At 37.2% G+C, this 20,000-nt stretch overlaps 2 protein-coding genes across 9 annotated transcripts in view; one reads left to right on the top strand and one right to left on the bottom strand.

The window, feature by feature from the left end:
- LOC135105840 (serine/arginine repetitive matrix protein 1-like) overlaps positions 1–20,000 on the bottom strand; it is a 112,810-nt gene that overhangs the window by 86,633 nt on the left and 6,177 nt on the right. For 2 of the 5 annotated variants that reach the window (XM_064014452.1, XM_064014455.1), the window contains exons 2-3: positions 15,387–15,453; positions 785–1,463 (exon numbers count right to left, since the gene is read on the bottom strand). The gene's annotated coding sequence lies outside the window, so the exon portion shown is untranslated. Of the gene's footprint in view, positions 1–784; positions 1,464–15,386; positions 15,454–16,640; positions 16,741–20,000 lie in introns of those variants that run through there. The other 3 variants (XM_064014453.1, XM_064014456.1, XM_064014454.1) reach the window with 2 other exon arrangements.
- LOC135105843 (solute carrier family 25 member 35-like) lies at positions 1,671–14,409 on the top strand. Of its 4 annotated transcripts, XM_064014459.1 has the most exons (9): positions 2,247–2,514; positions 3,261–3,455; positions 4,096–4,278; positions 4,801–5,010; positions 5,375–5,441; positions 7,276–7,427; positions 8,139–8,253; positions 9,760–9,941; positions 12,429–14,409. In XM_064014459.1, exons 3-9 carry the CDS (start codon positions 4,114–4,116, stop codon positions 12,459–12,461), a joined length of 924 nt encoding a protein of 307 aa, XP_063870529.1. In that variant the 5' UTR covers positions 2,247–2,514; positions 3,261–3,455; positions 4,096–4,113; the 3' UTR covers positions 12,462–14,409. The 4 variants fall into 4 exon arrangements, with proteins under 4 accessions (XP_063870532.1, XP_063870529.1, XP_063870528.1 ...); XM_064014462.1 differs by lacking the exons at positions 2,247–2,514; positions 3,261–3,455 and adding an exon at positions 1,671–1,785; XM_064014458.1 differs by lacking the exon at positions 3,261–3,455.

Raw genomic sequence — 20,000 nt, 5'->3', positions numbered from 1 at the left:
AAAACACAGCTCAAACCGTTTGCGCATCACAGCGAGCAATGTGTGTTTACAGCTTGCGAAGGCCCCGTCACGCCAGTTTATAGCGACAGTGTGTGTTGTGTATTATCAGATGCTAAGCTTACAACTGCATACGATCTATTTCACACGTTGAAATCATGAGTCACACGCTATTGTGCTCCGTGACTTAAGCGATGAGTTCCCAGTGATTAACACTCACAAGAAGCAGTCATCACAAGAGGCAACCGTCCCCAGGCTAATACAAGACAGATGTCCTTCCATAACTCACCTCTACTGTACTCTAAATCTACTGGTGTTCAAGTGTTCCTATGATAGTTACGGCAATGAATTAGTGTCTTGGTATTTCCCTCTGTATCTTATCACAGAGAAGGAGATATCAATTTAAAATTACGCCCATCCCACCCTGACATAATTTGGGATAACATCGTATAGAGTTCACTGTTATATACGGCATTACCTTCACAATTAATTATCATTTAACCACTTAAGAGATTACATGTACTATGTTTTTTTTTTTCAAGATTGTGACTGTAATAATGTATATACAATAAAGTAAAATCATGTTACTATCTAAACAGGAGGTGGACATGGAAGATGAGGAAGAGGAGGAGGAGGAGGAGGAGGAGGAAGAAGAGCAGTTGCATCCGCCATAGTGAGGTGGGAGTGATTCTGAAAACTTACGAACATAAAGAGCACGAAAACATTTACATCCTGATTCTCCTTGTTCTAAGAAACCAGAAAACAATAAACACAAGCAGCTACTTACCCTTCCCTCGCCCCTTTCTGACGCAGCTGCGCAGCTCCTGGCAGTCATTCCCTGTGTGGCTGGCGACCCATTGTTGATAGACACTCGCTACAAGACGCTCTTCCAACTCCACTTGCCACAACAAACAGACACTGTTTATCACACATGGTACCTCAGATATACTTTCTTTATATAGTATCAAAAATATAATACTTTCTCCACTAGGCAAGATAAAAAACACTTTATGTACTTGGCATCGCACAAAGTTTCTTTTCTGTTTTTAGACAACGAATACACTTCCTTCATTTTTCTTTTCTTTTTTTTTCTTTAATTAGCATCATTAATTAACTTTTTTCTTCCCCTTAACGCCACAGAAACATTTTCTGGATTTATTTTACAAGTGCACAGGAATAAACAATCTCCATTTTACTCTTTCAGACATTTAGATCTCTATTCTTTTTTTTTCTCTCTCTCTTTTCACATGGTACTATAAAAACACTTTCTTCACTTGACATCACAATACTTTCTTTCTTTCTTTCTTTCTTCACTTGACCCCACATATGTTCTTTCATCACTGGGCACTATAGATACACGTTCTTCGGTCGGTATCAGACACAACGTAGCTTCATTTGGCATTTTTGCGACAATTTTCTTTATTTTATTCACATAGCATTTTAGCTACACTTTCATTCACTTGGCCCTACAATCAAAAACCACACTTCATGACTAGCAACACTCATAATACACACTAGAAGACAGTAGGTAACCCGTCATACTTCCCATACAGAACACATAAATTTCAATTACATCTTCCGCAACTCCAAGCTGCTTTAATCACTTGCCCCAACAATAAAAACAAATCACCAAACACTCTCAGGTTTCGTCTTCCTTTTGGGTGTTCGAGAGCGTCCTGTCAACGCGCCTCTCTGCTGGCCCATGTAAACAGAGGCCCCGGGCAACCTTCCTGGAATACTCCTTTTACCATACTGTTCTCAGAAGGTCCACAATAACCATTTTTCAAGGTTTGTGTTCCTTTTGTTTACCGTGGTTCCGGGTAAGTATAGGTTTACTCGTCACGGTGTCTAGGGCCAAAAAAAACATTTTGCTTACCAATTTTGCGGACAGCAACGCTGCTATCCGAACCCCACACTGGACAGTTTACTGCCGTTTTTATGGTACCGTTTGGCTCATAACTTCTAATACATTCTAAGAATCACATATCCAGTTATGCAGATACTGAAAACAGGTAGACACTGTCTAAATAAAAATTATGTCAAGAAGCACATTTGTTATAATGGCCATTCTTTTTTTTTTCTTTTTTGTTTGTGGCCAATTTATTATTATTATTATTTTTTTTTTTTTTTTTGTAAATTTACAAGTATACATATTTGGTTAGGATCACTGATCAAAAACGCAAAAAGGAACATGCTTAGTATCATTTCACGACCAGTACTGAACTCTCTCTCTCTCTCTCTCTCTCTCTCTCTCTCTCGTACCATCTAAACCTCGGGACAACACTCTCCTCTGCTATTTCACAGCTGCACTACACAATCGTAGACAATGTGCTGTACGGCAGGACCTTTGACAGTTGTACGGATCATAAACATGAAACTGAATAACACCTGACATCTCTAAAGAGCGCGATTAAAGACAAATCTCACGATAACATTGACATTACATGGATAAACACGTATGGCCTTGGAGTGAACAGAAAGCCGACACCTGCAGAGAGAGCAATACACGTACTACAGGTGAGCAGGTGAAAATCATTAACACCACAATATATACTTATAATGACAAGTATATACTTATGGTACTGTATTTCAAGGTAACTAAGTAAATCAGTGTCAGAAAAAAAAAAAATAAATAATTAGAATTACGTAATAGAGCCAAAGCAAGCAATGTTTTGTGACGATATGAGTGCACAATCACGTGTATCTAAAGGCTACATCTTCCACAAACAATAGCTATTTAGGATGGACATGCATTACTACTGATGTTCTAGTTTCTTTAAGTGAAAGTTTCATTCGGGTTAGGTTAAAATAGGTCGTAACCTAACCCGCTATTTTCTTGTGACCTATTATTCAGTAATTATTCTGCAGCGAAGAGTTAAACTATAGCAAAATGAAACTAGAATATCAGTTCCAACACAGGTCCCCTCTTAAATAACAACTTTTGTGGAAGAAGTTTCCTTCAGGATCACCCATATTCATATTATTATGATTAATTATATCATGCTGAGACCCCACAAAAAAATAACAATTAATGTATTACTCCCCATTAGAATTCCTGTAATGTGTCAACAATAAACTCTACCTTGCTCACACTGCCTCATGAAAGCACAGCTCTCAGCACCACTCTCATCACACCAATATTTATATATTCAGACCAAGATGATCATCAAGGTCAAAGTGGACTTTGGCTGCCCTGTCATTACACATATATAAACAATCTTTCATGTTTTTATATACTGCTCATCCCATACTCACATTTTCAGGAGTATTTGACACACCTCTGGAACGAATCTCAAGGCCAGTGGTTTTCAAACTCTATTGCATACTGGCACACTAAATGTACAGTTGGCCACACTCCCACGAGGTCCACCCAGCATTGTCACAGCTGGAGAGACTGTAACCATGAAGGACTAGAAGCAGTGAGCTTTGCTCGAAACATTCATTGATGGGCAGGAGAGGTAAGGAAAAGGGCAGCCCCCTACCCTCCTCAGACCCTTCTTACCTCCAACAAACCATCCCCCTCCATACCTCTCCCTCCCTTCAAACTAATGCTTCCAGCAAAGTCTACAACTTGTAGTGTTTCATGGTTACAGTCTGACCAGTCTTGACAATGATGTGTGGATCTCATAGGAGTAAGGCCAACTGTATATCTTGGTCTTTGACAGCATTTTTATCCTACAGTCAGTGTTGTGAGGGCCTACTTAAAGGCATCAATTTAAGAACACATACTACCCAGGAAAATTAGGCAGCAAACTCAGGTGATAGTCATTGCACACAGTATGCAAATCATTGCTCTAGGCTCACAGAAACTACTGAAAGCACTTCCACACATAAACTGTAGTTAATAAAGTATTTTTGGGATATGAAAGCAGCATCCACATGCACTCAACTTTTTTTTACTGTTAACTTTATTCAAAGCATTTAATGATTTCCTGAAGCACACTACAGGACACCCTCACCCCCTACTGAATGAAATGAAATAGGTATAAGTGAGCCTAGATAACATGACAAAAGAGTGGATTTGCTTGCTGCCAGTCATTGTTAACAACTGACTACTGTACTGGTATTGATGAGAGATGCTTTCCATTCCCTTCTTAGGTCTGAAAACAAGATACCATGGAGTTTGCTATTGGTGCTGTGGCAGCCTGTGGGGCATGCCTGGTGTCTAATCCAATGGATGTCCTCAAGACACGCATGCAGCTGCAGGGGGAGCTGAGGGCACGAGGACGCTATGTAGTTGTGTACAAGAACATTATTCATGCTGCGTATGCTGTTGCCAAGGTACGTGGTCTGATGGCTGAGAATACTTCAAAGTGACTAAATGGCAACTGTTACTTATAAAATATTCATTTGGCAAAATCCTCATGTCATAATGATCATCAATTGCCTTTTGAGGTTTTCTAAATCCTTTTTTTTCTTGTCTTGTTTATTTGTTTTGTTGTTTTGTTTATTTGGAGTTTGAATAGCAGTTCAGTACTAAAATTGATTCACAATGAAATGAGTTATTTTGTGTATGTTTTGCAGCTGTTGATCAATAAAATGATAAGTGAAAACAATAAAAGTTAATAGACATTAATTTCCTTCATTTACAACTTTTTTTTTTCTGATAATTTCAGAATATCTAACAGAACATTCTTACATGAGGAAACTAAAATGGCAATTGGTTATTTGATGAAATGGATTTGACTGAAATCTTACAAGCATGAAACCTTTATAGTGAGTTATTTTTATGTAGTACTTCTAATTTATTTATTTATTTATTTTATTTATTTATTTAATTTTTTTTATCACTTCTGTCCACAGGCTGATGGAATCCTGGGACTCCAAAAAGGGTTGGCACCAGCCCTTTGTTATCAAGTGGTGATGAATGGAATAAGATTTGGCCTTTACAGGAGAGTCCTTGATTCAGGAGTGATATCCCGGGCTGATGGCAGCATGTCTCCACTGGGATGTGTAGCAGCGGGAGCAGGTGTTGGTGTCATTGGTGGCTTCATTGGCAGCCCTTTGTACCTGGTGAGTTGCCATGTTGTTGTGGGGAAAATTTATGCTTTCCTTCAGTACTACACTGTATGAAGGAATACGTGGAAAGAAGCAGGAAAAGTATATAATGCAATTGACTTGAAAATGTATCTTCTTTGTCATTCATGTGTGTGTGTGTGTGTGTGTGTGTGTGTGTGTGTGTGTGTGTGTGTGTGTGTGTGTGTGTGTGTGTGTGTGTGTGTGTGGAGGGAAGGCATTTGATAAGAAAAGGAGAAACAATATGTTATTGTACAATACTGGTAAATTAAACAAAACTTTAGAATATAAAGAAAAAAAACTAATCTAAATTGAATAACCTGCATGAATTTGCTTTCAGTTGCTAAATTTTATCTTCCAGATAAAAACCCACTTGCAAACACAAGCAGCAGATTCTATTGCAGTTGGACATCAGCACAAACATCAAGGTTAGTTGTTGAATTATGCACACCCATTTGTCACTATAGTAAAGAATATTTAAAATTCCATATTTTGTAAAATATAATGTTTTCCAACAGCTTTCAAAGAAATAAATACAAAGATAACATCTTTTTAATAGTGTGGCTAAGCATTATACAGTAATTCATTTGAATAATTGCAGTGTTTGATGTAGATTATTTTTATGATTCCGAGAACAGTAATTCGTTTGAATAATTGCAGTGTTTGATGTAGATTATTTTTATGATTCCCAGAAAATAAGTATAAAGCTTTTCAAGCTCTCCATTCACCAACAAGTGTTAGAGTGTTAGGAGTATTGGGATGATTCATTGTGAGAATAAAATAAAATACTTATTTTTGAAGACATCTTGCTATCAATCTTGCTATCTCACAAGAAGTGAGAATCATGTGCTGAAAATTTTGTGCACTCAAGGCATAACCTTGGAATCTCCTGCTGTGCACCATGATAATTTATCAAGGCATGTGAAAAGTTTAAGTTCATAGCCACTAAGAAGTTTTGTACCATTCTTAAATCTTATTTTTTTTACACATGAAAATTTCCATTTTAGCAAATTTTACATTAGGTTCCCACATGGTCAGTGTGACAAGGCACACACTCCTTGGGGAACAAAATATAACCACTGTATCCTTTGCACATCATAAGAGGCAACTAAAAAGGGACATAGTGAGGGAACAGGAAACAATCATCTGTATTTTTCATTCTTACTATGAAACCTGGTATGACATCCTGTCTTGGCTGTCCTCATGTTAGGGGAATCACAGCCTAATATATATATATATATATATATATATATATATATATATATATATATATATATATATATATATATATATATATATATATATATATATATATATATATATATATATATATATAATGCATCACCATTATAGGTATTCAGAATTGATACAAAGAAAACAATTCAAAAGCAAAAGATCCCCCTGAGCTTCCCAAGCAGGTCTATATCACTCACTCCCAACAGCTTTGCCATGCCTCTCAACATGAACCCACTACATTCAGGAGTTTCTGTATTGGATTCTAGCATCATAGGAACTGGGAATGGAAAGAAAAAAAAAGAAGTCATATGTTTTGCCAGTTTAGCTTTGACCTCTTCATTAAATACTTTCTCACATTTAGTGGATTTTAGTGCTTTCTTCATGTATCATTCATGTATCAACCTCCCACACACACACATTTCTCGTGTAAGTCCAGCTTTAGCCTGCACCATTCATCTTTTGCTCATGTGAAATCCATATTATAGACTTTGTATGAGCACTACTTCATTCAGCTTTCATGTCACCACAACACACTTTTTTTTTTATTATTATTATTATTATTGTGAGACATTTCAGAGCCTGGACAAGTTCTTTCCCAGCTCTGCACTCCTTATTTTTCTACATTTATTGTTTGGTGTTATTTTCATTTATACTTTTGCCTGTTTATTTCTCAGGCTATGATATAAACTATTCTGGTCTCTTCTAGTAACCACACACACACACACACACACACACACACACACACACACACACACACACACACACACACACACACACACACACACACACACACACACACACACACACACACACACACACTGTTCTGCACCTATTCTTTGCTAGTGAACAGGACTTGCAGGATTTAAGGCACCAAGTCCAAATAATAACACAGGATCATTTTGATTTAATTTTAGACAAGTGATATATAGGCAGTGAAATAATTGCATGGGACCAGGTACACCCTTCACAATGGAACCATATCTTTGTAAATTTAACAAGTTACCTTTCAAGTACATCTACTTTCAGGTTTCTTGTCTGCTGTATATAGCATAAGCAGCAAGGAAGGCATTAGGGGCCTGTGGCGAGGGTCCTCTACTTCCATTCCACGTGTAGGTGTTGGGTCTGCCTCCCAGCTCTTCACATTCTCCATGAGCAAAGACTGGTTAGACCATTATGAGGTAGGTATTGCCTTGCTAGATGTACAAGTCATCTTTCACACACATGGGCTTATCATTTGTGAAGGATTTGGTCCATAGCCAGTGCTCAAACATTGGCCTTATTTAGTGTAAAATACCTAGTTGATGGTCTCTACTAGATTAATTATATCAAATTGGTAGTTTGCTATCAGTTTTTAGTGGCTATTTATTTATTTGGTTTTTCATTAGCCCATATAAATCTAATGGAGTATAAAGGCCTCCTCAATGGCTGGGGGCAAGATAAGCCACACACTTTGCTACTTCATGTTAAAGCATTACACACTCACAACTCCTTCACTTACATAGCCTCACTCCCATAGCTATTTTCTGATGTGTCAACTGAAGCTTCTCATCAAAGGAGATGCCATTCAGGGATCAAAACCCAATAAATCTTGGTTGTCAGCCATATCCACTAACCATTGTACCACTAGGCTGATCTCTGTTAGTGATAGTATCAGTTGCAGTACATCATTTAGCACAGTGAAACAGAAAGGGAGACCTCAGGCATTGGCCACTAGTTAGACTTTCAGCTGGAACAACTTCTTAACTCTTGACCAAACACATTTGAGGTGCCTCTCCCATGAATCTCAGTTTGTATGAAGTCAACCTCATATAAATGGCTTTCTTAAATTTCATTCTGGACTCTTAGTGCCAGATATCTATGATCATGTCCGCTCTGTTTGTCTTGTGCAGCTGTATCCCCGAGACAGCTGGCAGAGCACCTTCTTCGGAGCTATGACAAGCGGACTTGTAATTTCTACATGCATGAGTCCTTTTGATGTTATAGCTACACGAATATATAACCAAGGTAATCTTACTAGTGCCACACCTACTTTTTTCCTTTTTCTTTTTATGGTTAAATAAATTAAGTTTTTGCAATATCATGACTAATGAGTTAAATCCCAGGTTATTATCCCTATTTATTGATTAATCTTGTGAACTGGGAATGATTAAATGAGTAAGTAATCATATCTGCTTTTTCATAATTAATAGGCTAGCCCTTTCACTCCTCTGAGAAGATGCAGTGCTAGTGAAATCTGGAGAGTTGAATTGATGAAGAGGATGCTGCATAACAACTGTAGTGATTTTTAACTATATTTGGTCTAATTTTAAACATTCTTGGGGTTTGCTTTTTCCTGGATTATAGTGCACTAGGTTATAGTCACCTGTCACTGGCCCTTGATGGGATGAGATTTTAAAACAGGCAAGGGCAGCTGAGGAGAGCATGAGAGATGTATAAACTGATAAGGACTGCAAGCTTCAGTGTGAATGGTTTGAGTGGTGAAAGAATGGGAATAGTGCAACTGGGTTGAAATATATACAGAGAGAGGGAAGGGAGGGAGATTGTAGTTGAAAGTTTTATAAGAGGAAGAGTGAATGTTTTAGGTCTGAGTGAGACCTGTCTGAATGGCTGGGGTACAGTACTAGTCATAAGTATTGGATCTCCCCAACTGGGGGGTCCAATACTGTCTTAAAATGTGCAGTGTTACTGTCTTAAAATGTGCAGTGGAGTCTGATGTCAAGACCACTGGATGCTTTAAGACAGTAACAGCCCTCTGGGGTGCCCAGACTGTTTTTTTATATTCAGGTATATCAAGATTCCCTTTCTTCCTGAACTACCATAACCAACACTTGACTTGTAATGGATACTGCCAACTGTTCAGTTATTTCTATAACTGAATGACCTGCTTCCTTGAGGCTCATGATCTGCACAGTAGCCTTAGATGAATACTCTTTCATTTTACCCATATTAGCAAACAGAATGAATCATCACAAGATGTTACTGTGCAATAATAAGCCAGGATGCAGAAAGAGTCTCTGCATGTCACTGCTCTCCAACATGCACCAGGCTTGCTGAGGGGAGGATATGAGACAGTGGTGTAAAGCTGAAGATGTGGTGATGTCATGACATAGGCTGACACTTTTGGCTAAAATGGTTCACTCCCAAGAGGACCATGCTTTTTTTTGTTATAAGTATTGGGCCCCCAGCCAGGGGGTCCAATACTTATGACTAGTACTGTAAGTGTAGAATAGGAAATTAATGTTGTATGTATCTACATGGAAAGCTATGGTTGGTGAGAGTGTGCGGATAGGATTGGATGAAAGCTGTAAGGCAAGAAATGGGAGAAGAAGTGCAACTCTGACATGTGACAAACTGAAAATGTAGAAATACATGACATATAATTAGAGGGCCATATGAACAGTGTGAGTGAAACAAAAGCAGATAAGTGGTCCAGAAGTTTTAGATTAATTCATTCAGAAATACTTGTTTAGTTACAATGAACTATGTTATCATAGCCTGTTCATTTCCTAGGGGTTGACAGCAAGGGGCGAGGTGTGCTCTACAGCGGCATCCCGGACTGTATTGTCAAGATTAGCAGAAGTGAGGGTCTTAGAGGTTTCTACAAAGGCTGGTCTGCTATTTACTTCAGGATTGGTCCTCACAGCTTCTTTAATTTGATCTTCTGGGATTCCTTGACGCAACTTCACAAAAAGGTATGAAGTATGAATTATAAAAGATGAATGTAGCTTGAGGTTAACTTTGCACTTACTGAGTCACAAGATTAGTTACTAATGAGAGAAATTTAAAACATCTGCACTCAGCACCTAAACTTCAACTCCGACTAGTAACTATACATGCAACGGAGTTGTGGAGACTGTTTAGGAAGGGCATAGGCAGAGATTTTAGGGATTCAGGAGGGCTTAGCTCTTCGAAAGAACCATCCAAAATTTAATAAGTTTGAAACATGAGGATTTTTTTATTTATTTATTTTTATTCATTTTTATTTTCAACTTACTTAAAATTCTATGAGATCTCTTTTCAAAAGGCTACCCCCTCTTCCCTTAGCTATAACAGTGTGAGCTTTCGTAACAATATAGTAAGAACTCTTTGTTTAGCTGATATTTATACAGCTGAAATTAATCCAGAATTTGAAATTCTGACTTGTCTGAGGAGGGAAAAGGGCCTCTGAATCATCTGAAGTCATTTTAATACCTGTTTTTAAGTCAGTGTTTTAAAACAGTAATTAATATTCTGAGTGATTTGATCATTAAGGAATCATGAATCAATTTGACTTTATTTCAACTTGGATACATGATATACTTTGGATACATGATATAACATATTAATCTCATATGCATTCTGCTATAGATGTTTATTAACATATAGTATAGTATACATTTACCATCGTTTCTATTGGCTGTAATTTTTGGTGTGAGCCATGTATCAAAGACTACCTTTGTTATCTTATAGCAAGACTTCACACACAAACCTTAACTCACATATGCAGCATGACAAGGCTGCTGGTCCTGCAGAGCCCTACACACACACACACACACACACACACACACACACACACACACACACACACACACACACACACACACACACACACACTGCATAGTGGAGTGGTTAGCATGCTGAGCTCACAACCAAGTCCTGAGCAGGGTGAGATAAATGGGCAAGCCTCATAATGTATAGCCCCTGTTCACCTAACAGTAAGTAGATACGAGATGTAACCTGAAGGGTTGTGATCTCGCTGTCCCAGTGTGTGTTGTGGGAGGGGTCTTAGTCCTACCCAAAGATTGGTCAGCATGAGCTCTGAACTCTTGCTGTAAGGGAAGGGCTGACTGGGTGATACACACACACACACACACTGCGGAGTGAAGTGGTAAGCACGCTCGGCTCATAACCAAGAAGGCCCCGGTTTGAATCCCGGGCACAGCGAGGCAAATGGGCAAGCCTCTTAATGTGTAGCCCCTGTTCACCTAGCAGCAAGTAGGTACAGGAGGTAACCTGAGGTGTTGTGACCTTGCTGTCCCAGTGTGGGGTGTGTCAGTGGTTTCAGTCCTACCCGAAGATCGGTCACTATGAGCTCAGCTCTTTCCCTAGGGGAACAGTTGGCTGGATGACCAGCAGACAACCATAGGTGAACACACACACACACACACACACACACACACACACACACACACACACACACACACACACACACACACACACGGAGGAGACAAGTCCAAATTGCCTGTCTGACCAGTAATTTGAACATGGACCTCGTGCTTGTAAACAAAGTACATACCTCTGCAATCATAAGGCTGTTGTATATTATTTGATTATTAACTGATTCATGGATTACATACTTGAGCTTTGCTTCAACTACTAACTATATGTATTAGTTGTAACTAGGAATTTCTAACCTAAAACAATCCAGCATCATGCTGTACATGTATATAGATAATTGTTAAAGTATGTATGAAGTTTAAGATGATTATGAAGGCCTGATTCACCATGGAAACTAGTGTGACACACTCTTTGCAGTCCAAGATAAAACACTAAGTCTGTCTGCAGCACAGTTATAAAAAAAAAATATATATATATATAAAAAGGTGTTATTTCAAATCGCAGCTTCTTCCTGCTATCTATATTGTAGGGCCACCTGAAGCCACTGGCAGTATGTTAATCATTCACTGTAACACTGCAAAGTTTTTAAAAAATTTATATATTTATTTAATTAATTGTAACTAATTCAAGGATCACCTCTATCTCCAATCTTGAATGGTCTATGAAGATTATAAATATAAATACACAGCTGCCACAGGTTAAATTAATCCAGAAGCCACTCCCAATACTAATACGGAAACACTGATAACATCAAAAAAATTACCTTCTGTAAAATTGTGAAAACAAATAAAGATTTATTATTTACATGTTAACACATGCCACATACACTGTGGTATGTGTCCACCGTCATACAGATGAGTTTACATAAACATTAATATTAAAAATGAAAATCAGCTTGAGACAATACAAACTGATAAGGTGACCAAAAATATCTTACCCAAGTATAAAAATTTAGCAAAGTGGCAAGAACTTTATGAGTGCACAAGGCAGAGGACATGGCTTGTAAGTCAGCTTAGCCTGGGTCAGTTGTAACTGGAATACATATGCTGGCAGTTTCTAATGCTCCATTTCTTTCTTTTCAGTATGAGAAAAAGAATAGTGAGGAAACCACCTGATGACAAGCCAGCTTATCTATAAATGAAGAAAACATATTCCACTGATCTTTTTATATTGTTGATAGATCACTCTGTTATTGATAAAACTGGTCTATATATAAAAGTATCATGAGTATTTTAAAGTGCCAAAAATTCCTCATTACCTCCTGATGGGTCCAAGTTCCTTAACTGAGGGAATTAGGAGATGATTACAAATGGAAACAAAGACGAGTGGGACCAAATGCTCCACAAAGGTAGTAACTGACAATAACATTATACAATTTAACTCGCACAACTCCTAAGTATAATCACCCTAATATTGTTTTGGAGAAATGGATGATGCCATTACAAGACCTTTAATTTTTTTATAAAAGTTATATGTTCTTATGCTTATTTATTCTTGTAGCAATGTGACATAATACACACAATATTTTTATGAAATGCTCTAGATTCTCCTTTTTCTAATCTATGAGTATTTATATTTCCCAATTTCCTCTAAGTAGTTCCTCTTTTTTTCCAACTTACAAACTCCCTCTCTGCTTTAGAAATTAGTAACCTCAGGAAAATATTTATTTTGCCCACACGTATGCCACAGTTTTAATCAAAATGCTGCTCAGATTGTTGAAGATGATGATTTAGTTAAGTTACTGAAAGCACTGAAGGCCAGTCTACATTACTTTACATGCATCACCAATAACATTAACAATGGGTATCCAATTTACAGTTTTCTGAAGAGTGAGATTTCAGAGATATTTACACAGGAAACTTAAATCTGTTCTCATTGCATTACAGTAATTTGAAATAAGCATTATTCACTCTTGAAGAAATGGCAGCTGTATCTACAAACTAGTCATTTTAAGAACATGAACACTAATATAATATTAAAAAAAGTAGGGCTGTTATTCCAATCAGTATGCAGATTCTAAGACATAAATGTACTTGTTTAAAATTGAAAGACTTCATGGACAATGGTGGAAAACAAATGCAGTGATGTAAATTAAACGTACACATATAAAATATAATACGAAAGAAATTTTCATTAGCATTTATGACAGATTGTCAACTTAAAAAAATATTGGAAATAAATGTGCTAATATAATTTAGGTTCATATTCTCTATTGTTTTCAATGAGGTGGACAACAGTTTATATCCTTCTAGAAGAATTTATTAAAAGTTCTTAAACAACATAGTAAGTTATTGCATTTATGTGTAACTGTACACGCCACTGTGGTAGAACTTGTCATTACAATGAGAGCTTCTTCAAGCTTTCCAGTGGTACTGACAAAAAAAAAATATATATATATATTTTAAGAAATTCTGTCAAACAAAACAGACCACATGAAGTGACATTATTACAGCCAATCATGAGCTGGTAATATTACTAATTTTGGTACCACTTAGACAATTCCCAGCTGATGGCATGAGTGGTGCATTCCTATTCTTGGGAGCAAATAATACCTCCCATTTCATCAGGCTAAAAGAAGGGAAGTGGTGTCTGAATGTGGCAGAAATACTATATTTTAGCACAGGTATGTACTGTTTATGCACAAATCATATCAAAATGTGGGATGTTGAAATTAGACATAAAGTCATCTTATGTAAAACAGAAAACAGCTGGAAGATGTAAACAGTCCAATACAATAAATGCAATGCACTAAATGAAAGAAACAATAAGTATCCTTGTAGTGTACTTACTACACACATGTATTTTCCAGTGCCCAAAATAATTTCACATATTCTACCTAAATATTTTTACTTAAATATTCCACTTGTAAAAACTGTATGTGTATATATAAAAGGAGGTATTCTTATTGGTTTGTATATGTGCATATATGAATATGTATATGGATATAGCTTCAATTTGTAAAGGTTGGATATACTTTATAAATGTTGGTAAATATAAAACATTATATACAGAGATGTGATGAATGTACATGTACTTGTCTTATAAATAAAATGGATTTAGGCATAATCTAGTATTTTCTGATTGATATCTCAAAATTGTTTAGCTTCCTGTGTTGATCTACATAGAATACAATTTTTTTCAGTGATGTTAACCTTTCAATTCCTCATTTCTTTTATTTATCTATTTTACTTGATTCACAGCTCCTGCTGTGTTGCCGTGCTTCCTCCCAACTTCCCCCAAACCTTCACAGCACTACCCACAACCCTCCACTTGTCACAACACTGTCATCTCATAAATTCACAACCATGGTTATATCTTCCAGTAATACAAATTGCATGAAGATAACTGCCATCCAAGCCAAACTCACCAGACCCCTTAACAGCCTCCAAGCATGCCCCAGCCCCTCCAGACAGCCACCTCAGCCATACATACAACTTTATTCAGTTGTCATATGCATCTCTGGCACATTCATAAAATACATGCTTCCTTATAATATCTTATGCAGGTAAACAACTGACTGCCTCACAAAAAGACAGGTGGAAATATACTAAGACATCTATGATCACATTAAACCTATAAGACATGAATTTATGCTGTGGGTATATTAGAAGTAAATAGTGCTTCATGTTAAAGTTATTCAGGCATCACATGCAACTAGTTCCTTGGGTCCCTGAGAGGCAAGAAGTTAAAATCCTACCACCTACTTGAGCCTGACACCTAACTATAGAACATTATCTCTTTCTTTGTTGCATTATCAGTGTGATGTTGGTGCTCCTGTGCCTTCCCTCATTCCAGTAACTTGAAACGAGTGGTTACCTAACCCTAACTTTAAACACATTTTACCAAATATTAATACAGAGCTATATTTACATGCTTAAAGTCAGAAAGCAAACTTAATTATTCACCTTTATTATTTACCAAGTATTCCTTAAGGTTAATGATTTTTAATTTTGCATGAAAAGTATCTTCCATTATGTTATACTCTTAACTTTATGTAATGTTTTAAATTCACAGGATCCATCATTATGTGCTGTACTTACCAACACTGAAGAGATGAAGGGCCAGACACTCAAACAATGCAGCAGATTTTACCAGCACATCATTCTCCTGTAGCACAGAAAAATTTCATCAGTTATCCTATTTTCTTTATTCAGTCTTTATTAAATCCATCAAGCACTTACTGAAAACTTATCTAATTAACTATTTTTAGAAACATTTGCTCTATTAAATCTTCCTCTGTGAAAACCACAAATGTCTCCACTTTTCCACTCCTATAAGTCCACACCAGCAACTCCAACGTTTTACACTCACCACTCACCAGCAATTCTATTAATGCTTCATACAGTGTTTGAAAACAGTAACTGATATGAGATACTGTTCTGACATTAGGTGGAAGTAATACAAACTGCAATATAGTTTGCAGGAAACAGAATGTGCTAAAGTAATGAGAAAGAAGGAACAGGAAAGTGCAGGTGGGAGGAAAATTGGCAAATGAATCGTTAAGTCAAAGGAAATAATGTTAGGGGAGGAATTTAAATGTAATGAGAGGATTCACAAAGCAGGGGATCACAAAAAAGGCCCAACATCTGCGAGGGAAGGCATGTATGGAATTGTGGATTGGAATTACACAGTTTGTATGTAGTGTCATTGATGGGGAGAAATAACTCACCAATACTTATGATTACAAGCTATGACACACTCATGGTAAGCTATTACACCCAACTGGATAATAGTTGTGGCACTTTAATGTGATATACTCGTATATATGGCGTGTCAATGAACTAAGTAAAAAAATATATATATATATATATATATATATATATATATATATATATATATATATATATATATATATATATATATATATATATATATATATATATATATATATATATATATATATATATATATATATATATATATATATATATATATATATATATATATATATATATATATATATATATATATATATATATATATATATATATATATATATATATATATATGGGGTCCACCCCGCTGAAATGTTAATCTTTATTTTGTTTTGTTTGTTACTCTTTCTTCAAACACCTGCCCATTAAAGTTCCCTGCCCATCCCTGACACGCCTGTCTTATCTCACGTTCTCTCCTCACTACTAGATACACTGGCCACCTGCCCTCACCACGCAGTCGTCTTTAGCGTTCATTAATAACATTCCACCCATTTCCACTTGCAACTTTTTAAACACCTGTTCTCGTGCCAGAATCTCTTAAAAAGTTCTGCAACCTGGAAGACAAACTCAACCTTGTACCCTCTGAGTGTGTGTGATTCATCTACGGTTGTCTGCTGGTCACCCAGCCACCCGTTACCCTGCGGAAACAGCTCAGAGCTCATAGTGACCGATCCTTGTTTGGGTAGGACTGAGACCACTCACACACCACACATCGGGACAGCGAGTCACAACCCCTCGGGGCTCGCCCATTTGCCTCACCGCTCCCGGGATTCGAACACGGGAACCGAGCGTGCTAACCACTACACTACGCGGTGTGTGTGTGTGTGTGTGGTGTGTGTGTGATGCAAACCATCTTCTAGTGCTCTGAATTTCAACAAAGCTCGGTCACAACAGTAAAGAAATGAACTACTAGCCTACATACACAAGTATGTGGTAATTACACTTATAGGGTTACTAACAATGGAGGCCGCTGTGGTACAATGCGACCACGCGTGCTTTGGCGGCCAAGTAGGAAGGGCATCCACTCGGTGTGACAATTGCCAAATCCAAAGTCCTTCATTAGTTCTGAAAGACTAGGGAAATCGGACGTAAAATCGAAAAAAAAGGGTTATAAACTGTAATGACAAAAACTATATATTCCACTATACATCCCTCTCTCTCTTTCTCTCTCTCTCTCTCTCTCTCTCTCTCTCTCTCTCTCTCTCTCTCTCTCTCTCGCTGGGAGGTGGCAATATTATACCATATCAACATATAACAATCACCAAGACAGTGATAAGACGTCACAACTACCAGGACGAGGACACATGGCTTTTATGACGCACAAGGGCAGTGTATCAGGAGCACATGACCCTTTTCCCTGCTTCATTCGGCACCAAGCATGAGGGCGCCTGCATGCTGAGAGCGAGAAAGCGCCCTTGTGTGTCTAATACAAGGTACTAAGGTTTTCAATGTTTTTTTTTTTTCATGGTTTTAATGCTGTTATAACAAAAATTCTGCATAATCAACGCGGGACAAACGATGAAAACCCAACAAATAATTTCTGTAGCCTTTAAAAACAGTCGTGATGAGAGAACAAAGCGTTAAAGAATACGGGCCTTAAGTCTGACAAACCGCTGACAGTCTTACAAAACCTAACATACTCTCGTAGTCTTAGCAAATCAGAGGACTCGAGACTGCGAGAAAGCAACAATGACGATGGAGTTAATGCGCCTACGTTACTTGTATGCTGACTAAACACTGCACACCCTTCCCTCCTTCGATTTACATATACATCATCTCTCTCTCTCTCTCTCTCTCTCTCTCTCTCTCTCTCTCTCTCTCTCTCTCTCTCTCTCTCTCTCTCTCTCTCTCTCTCTCTCTCTCTCTCTCCTTCTGTGTGTTCTGTCATTAGTAAGGAGTGAGCAGACGGCCTGACACCACACGCCGGCAGATTGTATGATGAAGCAGGAAGGCCTCTTTATGCCCCACTTCAAGGTCACTGTTCATTATTTTCTGTATTGTTGTCGCCATAGAAGTACAAATTATTCCCTTCCGAGGCTCGTTAATGTGGCGACTTAGCGGAGATCACGTAACAGCTCGTTAAGTTTATGCGATAGTCTGGATTACAGAGGCCATTATGTGACTCCAGACTCGCACGTAATTTACCAAGGCTAGCCAGTGTGGTAACTTTGTTTTGTGGGTAGAGAAGATGAGATTAATTGATTTGTCTGTTTCGTAAGTAACAACAATGAACACAAGGAGACTGGCACAAAGATTATAGACAAAAAGTAACAGATGAAATATATAATAATGAAAGAATGTACTAAAATAAAACCAAATAACCAGATAAATAAGCATACCAATTAAATGATACACAAACAAATGTATATAAAGTAAATAATGAATAACACGCACTTACTAATTAACGGGAAGACATCAAGTCACGGTGTCCTAAAACGTACTTGTCTTCCTTGAGTCGAGGACACTCCCCTATACACTCTCCAGACAACAAATATAAGCCCTCAGCACACCCACACCTGTCCACAGCCTCTTGGTCCCTGCACGGTTCACGAGATGGAGACGACTTTAATCCATCTTTCTAATCCACCATCAAACAAGTGGTAGATGAAAACGCTGAATTCATCCTTCTGATCCAGCGTTATGTAAATACCAAATGAAGAGGGCATGAGTCCAGTCCTCTGATCCACCATCATTCAAACACCAGGTGAGGAAAATATTAATCTGTTTCTTTTAAGATCCGCCTTCATCACAAAACCTAACAAATATGAACATTATTAAATTAATTCGATCCTCCATGTGTTATAATTTATTTATTTACTTTTAACGTACTCTCTTCCTCCTCGACTCTAAGGTTTAATGTGTTACTTAGTGTTCGTGTGCATGTAACACAAAGTAAATTCATGTTCATGTTCATTACTGACAATACGAAAATTATAATAATAATAATAATAATAATAAGAAGAAGAAGAAGAAGAAGAAGAAGAAGAAGAAGAAGAAGAAGAAGAAGAAGAAGAAGAAGAAGAAGAAGAAGAAGAAGAAGAAGAAGAAGAAGAAGAAGAAGAAGAAGAAGAAGAAGAAGAAGAAGAAGAAGAAGAAGAAGAAGAAGAAGAAGAAGAAGAAGAAGAAGAAGAAGAAGAAGAAGAAGAAGAAGAAGAAGAAGAAGAAGAAGAAGAAGAAGAAGAAGAAGAAGAAGAAGAAGAAGAAGAAGAAGAAGAAGAAGAAGAAGAAGAAGAAGAAGAAGAAGAAGAAGAAGAAGAAGAAGAAGAAGAAGAAGAAGAAGAAGAAGAAGAAGAAGAAGAAGAAGAAGAAGAAGAAGAAGAAGAAGAAGAAGAAGAAGAAGAAGAAGAAGAAGAAGAAGAAGAAGAAGAAGAAGAATTATCATTATTACGAGAACTTCTATAATAATAATAATAATAATAATAATAATAATAATAATAATAATAATAATAATAATAATAGAAGAAGAAGAAGAAGAAAATAATAATAGAAGAAGAAGATTATTATTATTATAATTATTATTAATATTATTTTACCACTACGACCAGCAGCAGCAACAGCAACAACAACAACAACAACAAAGTTTCTGTTATAGATGCAGGTGCATTTCCTATTATCAACTCTTCTCTGACTAACTATCTTCAGCCTCTCTCTCTTCGCCGCAGTGTTTCATCTCTTGCTATCTTTTATCGCTACTCTCACGCTAACTGCTCACCTGATTTTGCTAACTGCATGCCTCCCCTCCCACCCTCCTCCCCGCTGCACAAGGCTATCTACTTTCTCTCAGCCCTATCCTGTCCAACTCGCTAATGCAAGAATCAATCATTGTTCTCAATCTTCCATTACTTTTACTAGTAAATTATGGAACTCCCTGCCTATTTCTGTATTTCCTCCTACCTATGACTTGAACTCTTTCAGGAGAGAGAAGGCTGCAAGACACTT

This window comes from Scylla paramamosain, chromosome 12 (genome assembly GCF_035594125.1).
Source record: "Scylla paramamosain isolate STU-SP2022 chromosome 12, ASM3559412v1, whole genome shotgun sequence".
NCBI classification, from domain to species: domain Eukaryota; kingdom Metazoa; phylum Arthropoda; class Malacostraca; order Decapoda; family Portunidae; genus Scylla; species Scylla paramamosain.
This window is presented reverse-complemented; position numbering and strand designations above follow the sequence as displayed.